Source organism: Cicer arietinum, chromosome 3 (assembly GCF_000331145.2).
Source record: "Cicer arietinum cultivar CDC Frontier isolate Library 1 chromosome 3, Cicar.CDCFrontier_v2.0, whole genome shotgun sequence".
Taxonomy (NCBI): domain Eukaryota; kingdom Viridiplantae; phylum Streptophyta; class Magnoliopsida; order Fabales; family Fabaceae; genus Cicer; species Cicer arietinum.
In genome coordinates, this window is record NC_021162.2 from 72,864,479 (window position 1) to 72,883,719 (window position 19,241).

General features: G+C 29.6%; 4 protein-coding genes across 5 annotated transcripts; 1 reads left to right on the forward strand and 3 right to left on the reverse strand.

The window, feature by feature from the left end:
- Positions 1–253: 253 nt before the first annotated feature.
- Positions 254–4,465, reverse strand: LOC101493618 (NPL4-like protein 1). 2 transcript variants are annotated; one of them, XM_004494253.4, is made up of 2 exons: positions 3,247–4,465; positions 254–774 (listed from the first exon to the last, which is right to left on the reverse strand). In XM_004494253.4, exons 1-2 carry the CDS (start codon positions 4,234–4,236, stop codon positions 520–522), a joined length of 1,245 nt encoding a protein of 414 aa, XP_004494310.1. In that variant the 5' UTR covers positions 4,237–4,465; the 3' UTR covers positions 254–519. The 2 variants fall into 2 exon arrangements, with proteins under 2 accessions (XP_004494310.1, XP_073222233.1); XM_073366132.1 differs by lacking the exon at positions 254–774 and adding an exon at positions 1,863–2,205 and having other exon boundaries at positions 3,247–4,444.
- Positions 4,466–5,638: 1,173 nt separating this feature from the next.
- Positions 5,639–7,378, reverse strand: LOC101493935 (peroxidase 3-like). Its single transcript, XM_004494254.4, has 4 exons — positions 7,089–7,378; positions 6,565–6,756; positions 6,312–6,480; positions 5,639–6,229 (listed from the first exon to the last, which is right to left on the reverse strand). The coding sequence occupies exons 1-4, from the start codon at positions 7,296–7,298 to the stop codon at positions 5,826–5,828; spliced, it is 975 nt and encodes a 324-aa protein (XP_004494311.1). The 5' UTR covers positions 7,299–7,378; the 3' UTR covers positions 5,639–5,825.
- Positions 7,379–12,686: 5,308 nt separating this feature from the next.
- On the forward strand, positions 12,687–15,641 carry LOC101494259 (rho GTPase-activating protein 2-like). Its single transcript, XM_004494255.4, has 4 exons — positions 12,687–13,112; positions 13,606–13,726; positions 13,817–14,167; positions 14,791–15,641. Exons 1-4 carry the CDS (start codon positions 12,826–12,828, stop codon positions 15,298–15,300), a joined length of 1,269 nt encoding a protein of 422 aa, XP_004494312.1. The 5' UTR covers positions 12,687–12,825; the 3' UTR covers positions 15,301–15,641.
- Positions 15,642–16,896: 1,255 nt separating this feature from the next.
- Positions 16,897–17,537, reverse strand: LOC101494570 (uncharacterized). The gene has a single exon (XM_004494256.4). The coding sequence runs from the start codon at positions 17,473–17,475 to the stop codon at positions 17,101–17,103; it is 375 nt and encodes a 124-aa protein (XP_004494313.1). The 5' UTR covers positions 17,476–17,537; the 3' UTR covers positions 16,897–17,100.
- Positions 17,538–19,241: the final 1,704 nt, after the last annotated feature.

Below are 19,241 nucleotides of genomic sequence, written 5' to 3' on the forward strand. Positions count from 1 at the left end.
ACTCAGCTCATATTAAAAATAGAAATTTCAACTAAAAAAACATGATATAATTATAAATTAACTTATCATATCTTATTGATTTATCTGAATTTAGCCATGATATAATAACTTATGATATAATAACTTATTTCTATGATATCTCTTATCCGCCTTAAGGAGAGCATGAAAGAATTTGCTCCGGCGGTGAGCTTGTGTATATATTAGCTACCAGCCTAAAGGCAAACAATGCTTGCAAACGCCATCTCCAGCAGCCTTGAACAAACATTTTTAATAGTCTTAATACCATTATTTGTAGTATCATCGAACATAAAATATTGAATCTCATAAGATCTATTTCCAATCAATTTAAACATCAACACACGTCGATCACAATATCAGCTCATTTACGCAGCAATGCCATGAGAAGTAACGTTTTAAACCGACTTATAAACATTGTGTGTGCAATGGGGATATATGCACATTTAGTGCAAGATGTTTATGTCTTAGTCCTACATGAGCCCGGAGCACCTGCATACAGCATCAAGCAGCGCTAGCCATGGACTCAATAAGGATCTGGTAACCTTCTGGTACAGCACCTTGTGCCTGCACACATTCTGCCAATGCAGGAACATCAGAAGCCAGGTCCAAAACCCTCGCTAATACGAGGAGAAGATGAAAATCGGAAATCCGCTTCACAAATGGAAGATTTTTAGTCCGTTCAAGATGATTCTTCAGTGCCTTCATGGTCACTTGAGTATTCCGATTCTCGACTGGAAATGCTGTAGAAAGAGGGCCCTGCAATTTGGTAGCAATGAACTCATAAGTTTCACAATTACAAAGACTAACAGATCAACACAAGAAGGAGAAGAGACTTCTAATAATATCTCATATCATATTAGAATTGACCATCCACATTATGATATGAAACCAATAAATAAATCACCAACATATTTAACTTTTGTCATGTCATTGTCAACTGACCTTAATTGTTCTGTTCCAATCTTTTCATGATCTATATAAAAGTCAGATTTCTGATCCAATTTTTGCACACATGAAATCTATCAATGTTCTAGCAGCTATTTTTAGTGAATACATACAATTTTCAATTTCAAAACAGATAGGTAGGCTTCACTCAGTCATACTCAGACCTTCTTTTACTACATGAAGTCAAATAATAATTTCATAAAACTCAGAAAGTCGTTGTGAAATTTTTGGAAATTTTTTAGAGAATGGCGTGAAAAGTGACTGGATGGGATGAAATGAAAAAGACTTCCCTCCTATTTTTAGATTGTTAATGAGGGGAAAAAGGAGAAGGTACCAGGCTTCAAGCATAAAGAACATCCAGCGAAATAATAAACAAGGAGTTTGGAATAAAACAAAAGGCATTGTTTTTAATTGAGGATAATAGCAGATTGTTCAAACTCCACAATGCAAAAGCGCTCAGTGCCGCTATTTTACAACACTTTGTGTTAAATAGCGTATCATAGACTAATAGCGATTTGTTCAAATTTTGCAACGTTATAGCCGCTATTTGACAACATTCACATAAGGTATCCCCTCATTACTCAATTGGGAATAGAACAAAAACAGGGAATTTAAGCAAGAACTGTGCTTTTAAATTATGGTCTGCAAAATCAAGGTTGTTGAGGTCTCCCCAGCAGTATCGGGAGTAGCATAGTTACGGGCACGGTACTAGGAAACAAGATACGGCATGTTTGAAAAATACTAAAAGGTACAAATATGTCAATATTATTTTTTAAATTATACATATTGCATAAATGTTTAATAAAATATGGTTTATGACATTTTTATATAATCCCTGATACATGTGTTCAAATTCCATTATAATTGAAGTTTTATAATATTTAAATTTATTTAGGGCCAAGACCATAATTAACCAACACTAACGTTTTTTGTCAAACCTACCCTAAATCTTCAATAGCTTCTTTCGCGTGCGGCGAACATCTACTCACATATTAAATATATGTGGGCCAGGCCCATTATTAACTAACCCTAAGTATTTAGTATGTTATTGCGCCAATTGTTTAGAAAATTTCCAAGCCACGGCCGCCGTCAGTGAGCAAATATTCGTCACATCTTGGAGCAGCCTCTTAGCCGCATCGTTCCTGCATCTTCTTCGTCACAAACTTTCTGTGGGGTACCAGCTGCTCCAAGATGTACTAGAGATGAGTACCCAGCGCAATAAAAAAGGTATGTATCGTGTACCTGCATTCGATACATAGAAGGATTACTCCTCCATTTTTGTAGAACTACCCATGCTTCAGAGGCTGTTTACAATTTTGGCTGCATAATTTGACTGCAGTTCATCGTGGCATAATTCCAAACGCAACCACAAGTCCAAATTAAAACCTTAGATAGAATGGTGCCCCCACAGTTTCTCAGTCATCTTCATGTTTAGAGGTAGAGTTTCAGATAGAATCACAATTTTAAAGCTTACTGCGGGGTTCATAAACACAACATGACCAAAATAATCTGTCTTTAATTATCTACATCGGCAATTAGAACTATAAATTGAAACCTGTTGAGATAGACTTACTTTCCTTTATTCCTATTATTATGTAGATATCTTGTATTCATCTTTCTGATTGTAGCTCTCATTCTTATGCCTATAATTTAGGGATTTTGATTGTATACTTTTCATTATAAACAAATACATAAGGCTGGGAGTTTAGCCTTTCAAGCTATTGAGATTAATTCCTCCTCTATTTTCAAGTTGGTATCAAAGCTCACATCCTATGGGCCTGATTAAAAAATAGGCAAAATTACAATTTCGATCTTTTATCTTATTTAGTTATAACACTTAAGTCCTTTATTTTTTTTCTTCCCATACAAGTGCTTTATCTTTTCAAACGGTAACAAGTTGGTCCTTTTTTTCAGTTTTTTTTAAATCAACAAATATGTAGAATTATTACCTAAGCATTTACTCCTAATCAAGTCAAACTATTCATCTAGTGCTAATAAATTCAAACTATTCTTCAATGATTAAACCCAAAAACATGCATATAATTAATCCCTAACCATCTACTCCTAATCAAGTCAAACTATTCGTCAAGTGTTGATCCAACCCAAAAACAAGCTTTAAGTTCCAACAAGTTTATAAATTTTGTGTATCTCAACAATGGAATACAAGCAAGCCTCATATTTAGCTACCCTAGTAAATGCAGATAAGAAAGAATCACAATGACAATGACAAAAACAGTAACATGGAGTAAACGAAAGGAGAAAACAATGAAGGACATAAAATACCTGATGATCCGCGATTTTAACGACAACCAGAAAGAAATCATTATCAACCTCTTTAGTATCCTTAACACCAACAACAACATCCTTTTTCATTATAGACAACTTAGGATCATGATCCTCTTTAATTTCGGTAACAAACCAACCTTCCTTAAACAACCTAATACACACATCACTTATCTGAAAAGCTTCAAAATGAACATCAGCACCACCCATTTCCTCGTTCACCTCAAGCTTCACAACAGCAGTAACCCATTCCTTCAAACCACTCTCAGCATGATACTCAGCAGCTTGAAGCACTTCCCTATAAGACAAAGTATAATCCTTTTTATCCTGACTCACAGTTTGTGTAAAAATAAACCCAACCCTTCTCATTCCTAACCCGATCGCAATAGCTTCCACAATTTTCTCTTCTTCAGGATCCCTAAAAAACAAAAGATTCTCCTCTAAACCCTGTTGCGGTGGTTCATATATGAAATTCACCTCAACCTTACCTTCTTCCGAAACAGTACCGTACATAAACCCACCTCTCTTAACCGCAAACGCGAGCGTCTCGTTCACGTAGTGTTGAAACGCGTTGGCACAATCACGATCAAACGATACCAATTCGCAATGCGGATTCTCTTGTCGAGAAACACGCATCTGTTTCGCGATGAGATCGTCCATGGTCATCTTCCGGCCAAATGAACCGGCGGGGCTGAAAGCGGTGGGACCTGGAACCCTACGTTCACCTTCGTAGGCTAAAAACACGATCGAACCGTGAGAGAGGTTTAAAGCGGAAATTGGAGTGTTAGGGTTTGACATATCGTTGAATCGAATAAGATCTTCAATGGATTTGGCAAGTAAAAGATTTTGATTAGTTGATAGGGTTTGGTTATGTGTGGGAATTCCCAATTGTTTTTGGATGATGGTTTTGAGTTCGGAGACTTTTGTTCCGTTGGGATTTTCGACTTTCACTCGTTCTAGGCCGTCGCGGCTTCGAATTCTGAGCATCATTGTTATTGTCTGTTTGGTTTCTATTTGTGATGAGAATTGAGAAGAGGGAGTTGGGGTTTGTGATAGATATACTGGTGATGGAGTGGGATTGAAGCGATGAGAAAGGGGAGGTTTTGGAAGAAAAGAATGGTTTTGATTTTCTTGGTGTTGTAGAAAAAGTGCAAGAAATGAATGAAGTAAAGAACTTCAGCGTCGATGGTGAAAGGGATATTCACGATACTGCCACTGTATAGAGTTCAACCTGCACCGTTTGATCTTATCTTATTATATATGGGCTTTGAATGACCATGGGCTTGGATAGTCCCACCGATTACTTACGCTTGGGCCTTCTAAATCTAGTTCTACTGAAATAAATACTGTTCCGGATTTTTTAGAAACTATTTTCGTAATTTGTTGATATTCATCGTTAATTATCAAATATTTTTATAAAATCTCATGCTCATGATAGATTTTGTTTCATTAGTTGAATTCATATATCTTTATAATTTAAAATCATATCAAATTTCATTTGTTTGATTCGGCTTGGAACTCAACCTAGAAAATAATTAAATCAAATTAATTGGTTTGGATTTGATCTTTAGATTTATCGGAATATTAATTCTTGGATATTTTTAAACATTATAAAAGTTTCAAAGACTAAGTATGATATTATTAAAAATATGTTTGGTAAAATTAGTCGACAGTTGATTGTTTATAATTCGTGTAAAATAACATCAAAGGATATTCTTAATTAAAAACAAATTTTATCAATTAGTTTTTAAAATATTTTAAAACTAATAAATTTATTTTTTTTATTAATTTAAAGTTTATTAATCTGACATATTTTACATTAAAATAAATCATCTACTTTAAAAATATTAATTATTGTAAATTTAAACTATATATAAATAATTTAAAATTATAATAAATGAATTATTATTTTAAATTATAATAAATAAATTATAAAGGATAAAAAAGGATTTTAGTTAAACAATAAGGGTCAATTAGATGAAAAATGATAAGCTAAGTCGCTTGAATTAGTTTATCAAAAAATTCTATAATAAATTCACAAGTTACTTGAATTAATTTATCAAAAAATTATATAAGTAAAATAAATAGAACATGTGAAAAACAAAATAAATAATAAACGCGACCATATTGATGCATTAATTAACACTAACCATTTCTATCTTCATTTAAACACCTAGAAGGAGGATGAAGATTTTCTAGACAAATATTGCTTCTTATTAGTTTGTTACGTTGTTTTACATCTCAAAATCCTTTTCGCATTTCAGTTTAAGCACTTGAATTATGAGTTATGATTATTGTTAGGACAGAGCTTAATTCGCAACATAGATGAAGTTGAGTTTGATGAAAAATAAAAATGCATGCACGCTGAACATTGATAGAGAACACAAACAAGTACACACCAGAACGGTGCTAAATGAATAATGAAACAGCAAAAACAGACATCATAACTCAAGACATTAATTTTACTTGAATTTGAATACCGAAGAATCTCAAAAACAACATTTGCAACTTTATTACAACTTCACAACAAAAACAATAGAAAATGTAAATAAATAAAAATGAGAAAAGTGAAATAGTTGTTAATTAACAACAGAGCACTTCCTCCTAATTTCCCCATCCGAACCCGAAAGAACCTCAATAGCTCCCATTCTCTTCATTGATTGTGCAAACTCAGTGAAGAATTTATTTTGTGAAACCAATTGCTTAACAATGTTTTTGGATTGCTTAGTTGTTACAAGAGCAGCATCTGATTGAAACAAACCCTTGTTCTGGAGAAGGACAGGATAATAATCACTATCAAAGTCTGTTGAGCTACTAGGATCCATCTCAACCGTTGTGGTTGTGTCACTTAGGCTTTGACACGTTTGCTTCAAAGAATCGGCATAAGTTGGATTTAGAGAAGGATCTTGATCACCTTTTCCAGTGAAGTTGTAAAGCCTGTTGCTAAACACGTTGCAATGTCCTATTCCAAGAGTGTGTGCTCCTATATATACACATAGGTTTATTTAACTAATTAATCTGTTTAAATTGCTTAATTAGCACGACTTGTCTATAATTAAATGTACCTGATAATACAACCAAGTCATGAAGAGTAAGCTTTTTATTAGCAAAGAGTTGCCTGAGCACGGTGATGTTATGGAAAGGTGCTGGGAGACTGAGGAGAACTTCATCGCTTTTGGACACAGTTCCATCTCTTCTACCCGTAAGCACTTCCCACAATTTCTTATTCTTAAACTGTAATCAAATTAATTAATTCATTAATTCATATGGTTGGTTACATGCATAAAATTACATATAATTGTTAGGTAGCTTAATTACTTGGATAGAAACGGCGTCTCTAGTCGCCAATGCTAGTATGTCAGCACATGATACAATTCCGGGACATTTTTCCTCCACGGCTATTTTTATGTCATCTATCACATCAAAACCTGCTAATGACAAATTAGGAAATGAATCTTTTTCTGCAGTGTTATTGCTTGTGGACTCCAACAAAACCGATCCATCACACCCCTGAAACATCATTAACCCAAAGTATCTCTCATTAGAAAATTAGTAATTATGATTTATTTAACAAAACACATCTTTCACCAAATATTCTTTAATACACAATGACACTTCAAACATATATGGAATCACTAATTGAGAAGAAAAATAAAATATCTCTAAATATAATTATACTACTTTATCTTAGAACATGGAAAAACAAATTAAATATATTTATGTACAAATATTTACATAAAAATATACATATTAAATTTATTTTTTATTTTTGTTAATAAATGTGAAAAAAGCAAATGTGCTTAACGGAAAAAGGATATGTAATTATAAATGTGAATTTTTACCCTAACAAAACAGTCATGAAAATGCAATCTTAGCAACTTGGCTGGTAGCTCTGGCCTTGAAGAGACATGTTCTTGGGTTTTGGTCAGAATAATCTGCTCGGCTTGAGGACAGGACTTCTTATAGAAATTTTTACTAAGACTGCCTCCTTCACTAATCTCAAGGATACAGAACACTACCATAGAAGCTACAAGGAAGAATCTCATTGTCATGTTTGAATTAATCCTTTGTATGTGTTCCCTCTCAATTGTAGTCTAATTAGGTACAGAGTTGAATGATTAATCTTCAATGCAATTGCTCCCTTTTATAAGCAATCAATGTCATTTTTTTAAACAAAAATTAGCAGCTAAGCATTCCATTAATTAATTTGAGAATAACTTGTGCCATTAGGCCATGTTGTGTTAATGAAAATAGAATAATCACTTGCAACTTCAATCATGGCTGGCATTGACATATAATTTAGAAATATAATATCGTCTATATATATAAATAAAATTTAAAAACTCTTTAATTTGGTATCGGCACTTTTATCTTATAAAGTCAGCTAGTTTGAAAGAGTTGAAGGCATACATAGTTTAATTATGTTGTGGTTAGAAAATGCCCGGCACTTTGCACTTATTGTTGGGAAAAGTATGCATAATTTCCCACCTCTCTGAACTTAAAAAATATAGCTAATGAGCGGAAGCAAAAATAAATCAGAGAAGAGAGTAAAAATATTACGCAAAAAAGAAAGAAAAAAAAAACCTTGAAAAATCCTCTTGGATAAAAACACATGACTTAATCTAGTAAAATATTTTCACCATAAAAAAAATAGGATTACAACAACTATCTTGATATAAGATGATCTCTCTCAATCTCACCCAACTTAATTGGTATACAATATCTCTCAACTATCACTAAACAATGATGGAAACGATGATCTCTTTCTCTCATAAAGGATTGTTAGAACTTTCATTTTTACTATCACTCTTGGCTTGAGTGTGATGATGAAAAACTCTCCAATTTATAAGATAATAGTATGATTTAGAAACTTCAAGAGAGATAATAGTTAGTCAATCTTTTGATTTACAAAAACTCTTGTAAATCACATATTCACATTTTCTAAATTTGAACTTATAGTCTCAAAGTTTAAAGAAAAACTTTAATACTTTTGAATGTTTATCTCATTTTCCATGTGTTGGAATTATTTTGATGAATTGATCAAATACCACCACCAATTTGGAGATTAAAGGAACACTTATGTGTGTTATGTGTGTCATGTGTTGATTATATGTAAGAATATGATAAAATAAATAGATGCATGTAGTCTATATTTTGAACAAGTTACATAAATTTCTTTTATTTTAGTTTATATTTGAGATCAGAGTAATATACATGAACAAAATTTATGATTTGGTTTGATTGATTATACACTAGAGAGTTAATGAAGTTAATCACATGTTCCTTTTAAAAGTGAAAAACATGTTATATGCATTTTAAACGAAACATTATTGTGATAGAAACATGGAATCTTACTCAACACTCGACCACATATATACGATACATTTGGATAATATCAATTGTGACTAGGTCATATGGTCTAAGATTCTCCTTCTTGTTGTTGTAACTATGTCTATGTCTAAAAGTTTTACATTAATGTAGATATTGAACATTATATAATTGAAATACTTCATATATTTAATGTCTTAAAATTTTAATTGAAATTTTGATATTCAATTTATTTGTATATTTCTTCTTAGTCTCGAACACCCTCATAATCCAATATTGCCAACACCCACTATGACATGAGTTTAAGTTTATAATTTAGGTCGTAGGTAAATTCCATCGTAAATCTTCAATGAAATTAATAATTATCATTTATTTTAAGTGAGAGTTTATCTCTAATAATTTAAATTTTATTTTATTAGAAAAAATACATTAAATGGATATCAATCATGCAAATTACCCAAGACGCGTTTTAAGATAAGTTCAATCTTTACATATAGAATTCATTTATCTAGCAGGCTTTTTATGCTGAGCATAACAAATAAAAAGTTATTGCCTGCCACGGGGAACTAATTTTTAAACCATTAGATGTGTAATACAAATTTGAAATAATAAAAAAAAAAAATCGAAAAGTATATTTTTAAGTTCGATCCATTAGAATTTAAATGAGTATATAAGACGACAGTGTATCATTTGATGTCTGTAACTCTATAAAATATTTTAAAGTGTAGATAGAAACTATATACTTATACAATTGACTAAAGCATAAAAGTGTAGATAGAAACTATATACTTAAACAATTGACTAAAGCATTGCCATAACTGAACATGATTGGGATGGGAGGTATATTTAGAAGGGTTATTGATTATGATATTAGTTATGTCCAGCAAATTAAGAATAACGAATGTGATACTTGTTCGATGTTTGAAGATATAATATTGTACTATATAAGTATATGTTGATTTAGTAATAGTGGAAATAGTTGTGGTTGTTATCGTGATTAAAAAAAGGTCAACGAAGCCGGTATAAGAATATGGAAAAAATGATTTAAATAGTGAAGTCAATCCTGTGTGTGTCAACGGCATGACAACATTCGATTATTCTTTCCAAATTACGGTACCATGTTTGTCGTCTATGGCCGCTCTCAGGCACATGGTTTGCCCAACACTCCATCAACATGTTTATCTTCATCAATATGCAGCTAAATTCTTGGAATCAAGTACTCTAAGCATTGTTCTGAGAAGTTTAGATATTAAAATATAATTGATCGGCTTGTTACATATTATAAAAAAAATGTAATTTTATTACTTACTACTTGATCATTTAGAGACTTTTTTTTTACTAGAGATTTTTAAGAGTTGAAAAAGACAAAATTTAAACTAGAGATTTTTAAGGGTTGAGAAAGACTAAATTTAAATTATGATTCTTTACATTAGATCTAAATCTTACATAGATCTTGTGAGGTTTTTTTTTTCTTTTTGAATTAGATATTTTAAAATTCATTTCATTAATAAAATTATCTTATATTTTATAGTTTATTTGCATTGGTGTTATTTTTCGTTGTATTCATAAAAAATATCATATTCATTAAATAAGTTTATTATTTGTCCGTTAGAATTCTTCGATTGTTATCTCTGTATTTAATTTTTTTTTCTCATCAAACTCATACAATTCAAGATCTTCTTCATCATCTTCGTTGTTATTTAGAAAAATTCAACCCAATTCTTTCATTCTCTTCCTTCTTGTTATCTAGAAAAATATAAAGAAAATTTGATTTTTTTAAAAGCGTCGTAGATAAATTTGGGTTTTAGAAAGTTTATATATAGAAGCAGGAGTATAAGTGAAGAGGGTATATAGTAAAATTTCCACAATTTGTTTTTTAAATTCAATTATCTAAAAAATGTTTCTTTTTTAACTAAATTTTCCAAAATTGATGGTCCTTGCATTTTAAAGAGCAAGGCTGATCCAATGTAAAGCCACTAAACCAATCGTCTTAAACCTTTAAAATAAATAATACTCTACTAGATAAAAAGGTGTTTGAAAAAAAAATTACTTGATAAAAATGTCTTATATTTTAATATTTTCAAATCTAAAAATAATAAAAATATTTAAAACTAATAATGTCTTAACAAATGTTAAATTAAACAACTTGATTATCTATTGAAATTAAAATATTATACAAAATCAATTATATTAATCAAATAAATGATTTTTTTTACTGTAAAGTGTTTTAAAATATTTTTTTAATAAAAAAATTAGTTATTTTATTAAAATACTATTATTGACTTTAAAATGACTCATATTTAAATTCACTTTTAGACTTTGGATGTTTATTCTGCCACCTTTAATATTCTCAAATACACACAAATATAAGTGTGAATTAATCAATTAAGATAAAATTTGAAGACTTATTAGGACTTTAAATGAGAGAATAAATTAAGTAGTTTTTTCTGGAACCAACCCCACTTCCACCCGTTTCAGGTTTCGGCCTTTTTTTATTGTAAGCCCGAAACGTTTTTTTTTTCTTTTCAAAATTTGCCAGGGTGGTGCAGAGATTGTAACGTAAACGTTTACGTTCCCACAAAGCAATTAGAATCTAGTAAAAAGAATCCAAATTATACAAAAGTAGTCTACAATAATTCACTCATATATAAGAGAGTTTTTGGAGAATTTTTGTATTATATATATATATAATATTATAATTTTTAATATGCATTTATTATTTAAATTATTTTTATTCAAAATATTTGTCTTTTTAATATTATTAATGAGTATTTAATGTATCACAGTTTTCAATTTATATATATATACATATAAAATAATTAAAAAATGAAAACAATTAATAAATACATTAATGATTAGTTTTGATGTTATTTATTATTTTCTTTTATAAATAAATAAGATTGGAGGTAAAAAGATGTAGCAATAAAAGAAAAATGATGCAAGGCCTAACAAAATAATCTACAACGTACATATTAATAAGAAGCCCCCTCCATAAAATAAACTACTTCTAGTAGCAATGCTTTATTTATTAATTCACTCATATATAAGAGAGTTTTTGGAGAATTTTTGTATTATATATATATATAATATTATAATTTTTAATATGCATTTATTATTTAAATTATTTTTATTCAAAATATTTGTCTTTTTAATATTATTAATGAGTATTTAATGTATCACAGTTTTCAATTTATATATATATACATATAAAATAATTAAAAAATGAAAACAATTAATAAATACATTAATGATTAGTTTTGATGTTATTTATTATTTTCTTTTATAAATAAATAAGATTGGAGGTAAAAAGATGTAGCAATAAAAGAAAAATGATGCAAGGCCTAACAAAATAATCTACAACGTACATATTAATAAGAAGCCCCCTCCATAAAATAAACTACTTCTAGTAGCAATGCTTTATTTATTTTCCTTTCTCTTTTGCAACGGTCTTGGATAAAGTCGAATTTTAGCATTCCACTGCCCAAGCAGGGGTGGTTTATCGGCTTTCTATGCTTTTATTGGAAATCGGTAATTTGTCCTTGAACCCACCACATCAGTCATCAAAACCCTTAATCATATTCTCAACTCACTAAATTTCATGATACATCAAATCAAAGTATCAAAGCACTTTCAGCGAATTGCATATTATATTAAGCTGGTCTATTTGATAAAATTAACTTATTGTAAATAATTTGTATTTGATTGTAGTTAAACTAATTAAAGTATTTGTAAAATTAACAGTTTAATTAGTTTTAAATTTAAAATGACATAAAAATATTATTAATCAAACATAAATATTATTAATTAATATTTAAAATATTTTAAAATTAATACTTTTAAATTAACTTTTTTTATTAATTTAAAAATTTAAATTATAAAGGATAAAAAATAATTTAAGATACAATAATAAAGATAAAATTAAAAGAAAAAATGATAAATTATACGTGTCTAACCTACTTGAATTGATTAATATAAACTATAAACACATAAATGTGGAGTGGGCAGGTAGAGTGAATTAATAAAGAGAAGAGGGAAGAAAGTGTAGATAATAAAGTTAACCAAAATTTGAAAAACTAGTGGCCGTTGTAATTCAAAGTCACACACACACACACAGCCTTCAAAATCATCACACAAAACAAACCAACATCATTTACACAACCCAACAAAACACATAAAACCAAACTCATTCTCCAATTTCAAATAACCCAAAACAAACAAACAAATAGATAGATAGTGTTTCTGTGGAGAAGAATGAGAGGACCAGTTATGGTGAGTGGATGCGGCGGTAGAAGAGGAAACAGAGACGCCGAAGAAGTGTCTCCGGCGGCATTAATGTTGGCTGCTTTGAAAAAATCAATGGTAGCTTGTAGTGTAGAGACTCCTGATGATGTAATCTCAACCGTTCATCATCCAATGGAGATTGGATGGCCAACAAATGTTAAGCATGTTAGTCATGTTACCTTTGATCGTTTTAATGGCTTTTTGGGTCTTCCTCTTGAGCTTGAACTTCATGTTCCTGCTCCTGTTCCAAGTGCTAGGTACCTACTTTTTTTTTCTTCTTTCTATGCCTTTATTTATTTATTTATTTATAATTGGGGAAAGATAAATTAGTATTAATATACTAATTTTACAATTGTTTCATTGATAAATAAAGTTAAACATTTATTGAATGGTATCTTAATAGAATATAAGTAAAATATGATTGATATTTGCCTTTATTTGATGATGAAAAGTATCCCTAACGGAAATGTAAGATTTAAAAGTTCACATCAATAATTTCTTAGCCTTTTGTTTTGCGTATACTTTCTTCATAAATTGCAAGCCGTTTTTTGCTACTATTTAAAACAAGTTTCCTTAATTTATGATTGAGGATATAATATAATAAATAATCTATGTACATACGCATGATTTATTAGAATTTTCAGATATAATTCATTGAACTATATGTATGTTATTATGAGCCAAAAGCTATTAAACCATGTCAATTTTTTTGGCCTAATGATGTGATTTGTGATGAATCATTATTTGCAGTGTTAGTGTGTTTGGTGTCTCAGCAGAATCAATGCAATGTTCGTATGATTCAAAAGGAAACAGCGTCCCCACAATTCTGCTACTAATGCAAGAGAGATTATACTCACAAGAAGGCCTAAAGGTAGTAACCAAATTTATGATACATTTTTCTCAGTTTCAGATTATGTGATTTATTTTTGGTTTTGTCTCTTATTAATTAATGAATTTTCAGGCTGAAGGAATATTTCGTATAAATCCAGAAAATGGTGAAGAGGAGCATTTGAGAGAACAATTGAATAGTGGCATTGTGCCAAATGACATTGATGTTCATTGTTTGGCTGGATTAATTAAAGCATGGTTTAGGGAACTTCCTTCAGGAGTGTTAGATGGACTTTCACCTGAACAAGTTCTTCAATGCAACACAGAAGAAGAATGTGTTGAGCTTGTGAAGGAGCTTAAACCAGTTGAATCAGCTTTGCTCAATTGGGCTATTGATCTCATGGCTGATGTTGTAGAAGAAGAGGAGTGTAATAAAATGGATGCTAGAAATATTGCTATGGTTTTTGCCCCAAATATGACTCAGGTATGTTTAAGTGTTTGCTTGTTTTTTTTGGTATTTGAACTTTAGACTATAAAATTTTTAATCAATGATTCTTATATACAAAATGAAACAAAACATACCCCTACCAAAAATTGAAATATAACTTTTCGAACTGAACTGATTCTTTGTAAATCGGACTGTACCGAATTGCTATTATTAACTAATATTAGTAATGTTAAAAAAACAAAAACTGAATCAAAGTGAATATTAGAATTGTTTAGAAAAACCAAATAACTGAACTAGACCACACTGAAAAAAATAATATGTGACAGATAATTCACAGACAAACTAATATGAACTGGTTCAGTTTAGTTCAGATTGTGAAGTGTATTTTTCAGTGTGTTTTAGTTCAGGTTGGGTAGGTTTTTGTGTTTTTTTAAAAACAGTCCTAGTCCCATCCATATTTATGTGTGGAAAAACAGAAAATATATCAACTTTAACATGTTTTACTCAAGACATATGAAGTATTTTTATTTTTTATCCCAAATGAAATAATGCTTATACATTTAGCTTGTATACATTAAACACGCATGATCACTTTGCAAACTGAGAAGATTTTACTTTAAATTCCAATTAAAATTAATTTTTGTGTTCTGATCAAACAGATGTCTGATCCACTGACTGCCCTAATGCATGCTGTCCAAGTGATGAATTTGTTGAAAACACTGATATTGAAGACACTTCGAGATCGCGAAGAAACAGCATCAGCAGATTATTCACCAATGTCATCTCATTCATCAGACCAACAATCAGAAGATGACTATAACAGTCAACAAGAAATGAATACAAGTGGTGAATTGAGAAGAACCAAGTTAGATTTTGATGATCATGTTGAATACAACCACAACATTGAAGAAGAATTAGAGAGTCCTAGGAGTTGCTCTAACTATAATGTGGAATCTGTTTTATCATTTACTGATGCAAAAACTGAGAACTCGTGTTTGAGTTCGGCTTATGGAGACGAATCAGTGACAACTCTAACAGCCGAAGACAGATCAAATGGTGACGACACAAGTAGTCCATCGGTAGAAAGTAAAGACGACACTGATGTAGACATGGTAGATAAATTTACCACTGAATCTGTTTCAGTCATGCCTTTGTTTGAATCTAGTTAAGAATTTAGTTTCTTGTGAGAAGTGTTTTTAAGTAACTGGTTTTACAAGCAAGGGTTGTTTTGTTTGTGTATATTGTGACTAGTACACTTAGTAGGAATGTTTTTTTGGTTGTTTTGGATTGTGAAGTTGTTATGTTCAGTTCAGTGCTGAATTTGACATGATTTGATTACTGTATGTCCAAATATACTGGACTATAGTAGCATGAATTATTATTTCATATAGGTTAGGAGTTGTAATTGTTGATGATTTTTTAGGGAGTAGGGAGATTGATTTAGCCTGAAAATGGTGCTTGTTATGTATGCTTTGCATGATCAAAATTTGATGGATTCATTTATGTCCAATTAATGTTGCAATATGAAGAGCTTGATCCAGTTTGGAAATTATGTTACTACATTGTGGATTAAAAGAAAAGTATGCAACTTACTTTTAAGTATCAAGTGAACGTAGTGTTATCAAATGTTTGATTTTCACACATTTGATGTATTAGATGCACATCATGTGATATATATTGTGCGTTCAAATATTTAGATAGTATATTTAAAATAATGGAGGGTAATAAAGTCATTGTACATCGCAATAAAATATATCCTTGAACTTCAAGCTTGTACCGGTCACATCATGAAAATGTCTATTACTAAAGAATAAACTCTTAAAAGAAATAGAAACATGAGACTAAAAAATTTAAATGGTAAAGACAAATAATCTATTTAATAGTATATCAAACTTTAATATTTCATATTGTAATACTAAGTTGAGTTTGGATACACATTAATTGATTTGTTTTATTTATAAAAGGACAGTAATTGATTTTAAATTATTCTAAGCTCACATGTTATATTGCAACTATAAACTATTACTAATATTCACTAAAAGCATCAAAATTTTGTATTATAGGCGGACTTCAAATCAATGTAGGGCCATATTGAACACAAATACTTTTGGGAGCCTATTTTCTCCACCCACCAACTACAATTTGAAAATATGCATCCAAAAAACTACAATTATTTATATCTAAATGTGTCCTTTCAAACAATTTTTATAAATTGAATGTACACTTTTAAACAAAAGATGTATTTATAGTTAGTTTTTCAATTTCAACAATTAATTTGAGATCAGACTACTTAAATTATACGATTACTTTAAAACGATATCAATCGTTAATTTAAGATTACTTTAAAATGATATCAATCATTAATTTCAGATCGGACGATTGACATTGAAAATTACGTGACACATTACTGCACCAAATCCAAATATGCACGGGCGTATACCTTGTCTTCCTCAGCTAACATTCATAGAAGATCAGCATAGCATAGTGTATATAATTCACCTAACTGTCTTGAATCTCCCTAAACAGGGCACAGTATCATCTCAACTTCAAATTTAACCATAGCAACCAACTTTATAACAAGATTACTATAAGTGTATGCTATTACATAATTAAGCTATACTGAAATCATAGTACGTACAATTGATTGATTTATACTATGTCAACAAACATACCAAATACAAATAGTTTTATAAAAAAACATAATGGCAAAAATTAATTAGATCACTTATAGAAAAAAGTGCAGAAACAATATATGAAATTTTGAATGGATAGATACAAATCATGAAATATAGTGTGAACTACCAAGAAAATTAAATCATATAAGCATAGATACAATTGAAAGCTTTCATCTTTAAGACACATTTAATGACCCATAAAGTACATAATAAAAGCTATACCTCTAATTGATTTGTAGTAATTTATAACTAACTTAACATTTACTTATAAAAAAAATCACAAAAACAATACAATCAAGAAGCCAAACAAGCTTCCCAGAACAACCTATTCTTTTCCATCTCATCTACAAACTCTTGGTCTGAAGAATCATTAGAAACAAAGGATTTGTATTTATGTTGTTCTTGCATCTCATCATCTTCACAATATGAATTACCATAAACATCACTTTTCTTCAAATCTTCATCATCATCCAAAGACTCACCTCCCTTGAATTCAGCAGTATTATTATCATGGCAACAAGATTGAGCATCATCATCATCTGCACTAAAAACTTCATAACCAAATTTATCCATAGTTGGATTATTACAATCTGCTTCCGAATCACCAGTGGCTTCAATAAGCATGTAAGAAGGTACATGGTTTGATTCATAAGGGTCCTTAATTTCCATTTTACATATGACTTTAAATTATGTAACAGTTAGACCAAAAACAAGGGTATTTATATTATCTCCAAGCTACTCCATCAACAGTTTAATAAAATAAAAAATAATTTTTCAATTTCCTTTTTATAACAATCGTCACATTTATATAAAAAATTAATTTAAAAAAGTGTTATGTTTAATTTTCAATATAATATTCTTTTCAATTATATCTTCTAGTCGAATTAATTATATATACATCACTCTTATTTATTATATATATCTCTATTTTTTATTTATTAGAATACTTCAATAAATATAATTGAATAATGTATGTGAAATGATGAAATGTTACATAGTTATTATGTAACAAATGGATAACTATTAATTAACTTGTTTGATACTTTTTGTGACAGTGACATGATAATGATTCAGAAGCATAGATGGGACTAGGAAGTATAGTCATTATTAAAAAAGAAGGATTTGGCTCAAATTTGTCATGGTCTTCTAGAGGATATGGATGGCAATTAGTTTGTCCAATGGAACAATAGGGACATGTTCCAACACTCTTCTAGAAAACATTGAGAATGAATTGATATTTGAAACATTGAATGCAAGTTACATACTTTGCTTATGTCTCACGGCTGTTTCTAAAATATAGCATTTGTAAAATTAGAAGACAAAGGTTATCTTTTTGAGCAGTTTTTCATTTTTAATGCGTTAATTAATAATTTTGTTTCTTTAATATACTACTACTATTATTACATAACTTCATGAATGTCCATTTTCTATCTTGGTACTTCAAATATTTCAACTCCTTTAAGGGTGTATATTTTGACTCCATTTACTTCCAAGGGGTTAAGATTCATTGTTCAGTCAAATGGAATTAATTCAAGACTGCCACAGTCTAAAAAATCTGCTAAATATTATTATTTTTAATTAATTATTTTCATATTATTTTTTAGAAAAGTGAGAAGACAAAATTAGAGAGAAAATAAATAAAAAATATTTTCCTCTTAGGATGGGGTAAAATAATAAAAAGAGAAGGAAAAAAAATAGTGAAATCCATAAAACTAGGAAATTTATTAACTTAATACCTATTGAATATTATAATTTTAGTTTTTTACATTAAATAAAAAGAGTGTGTTTTTTACATGTAATTAAAGATGAAAAAAAAAATATACTGTACTCAAATAATATGTAATTAATAAAATCTAATTTATAAGGATTAAAAACACATTTAAGAAAGAAAAAAAAAAGGCTTCTCCTCTCTTGTGAGAGTAAAATTATAGAAGTTTATGTAAAATATGCCACCAGTTTCTAAATACTATAAAAATTAATATATATTAGAAAAATAGAATTTGGTAATTTAAAAATATATACTCTTTTATTATTATTTTCATTTTTAATTCTTTAATAAGTATTCTTTGAATATTAGTTAACTTAAGGAATGTCCATTTCCTTTTTGGTACTTAGAATATCTCAACCCTTTTAGGGTAGATTTTGACTCTGTTTGCTTCCAAAGGTGTTAAGATTCATGAATTTTTTGAGTCAAATTGGATGGATACACGACTATAATGTGAATCCAAATTCAAGAGAAAATGATTATAGTAAAATAAACCATTTTCCCTATTAGAAACGTGTAACTCTCCCTTGGATTAAAAATATATTTATGCATACAATAATTCCTCTAAAAATGTAAAAAATCTCATAAGTAAAACTAAGATGGTAATAGACTAGGGTGAATATTTGATAAGTTGAGATGTCGATTCTAATTTTATATATATATATATATA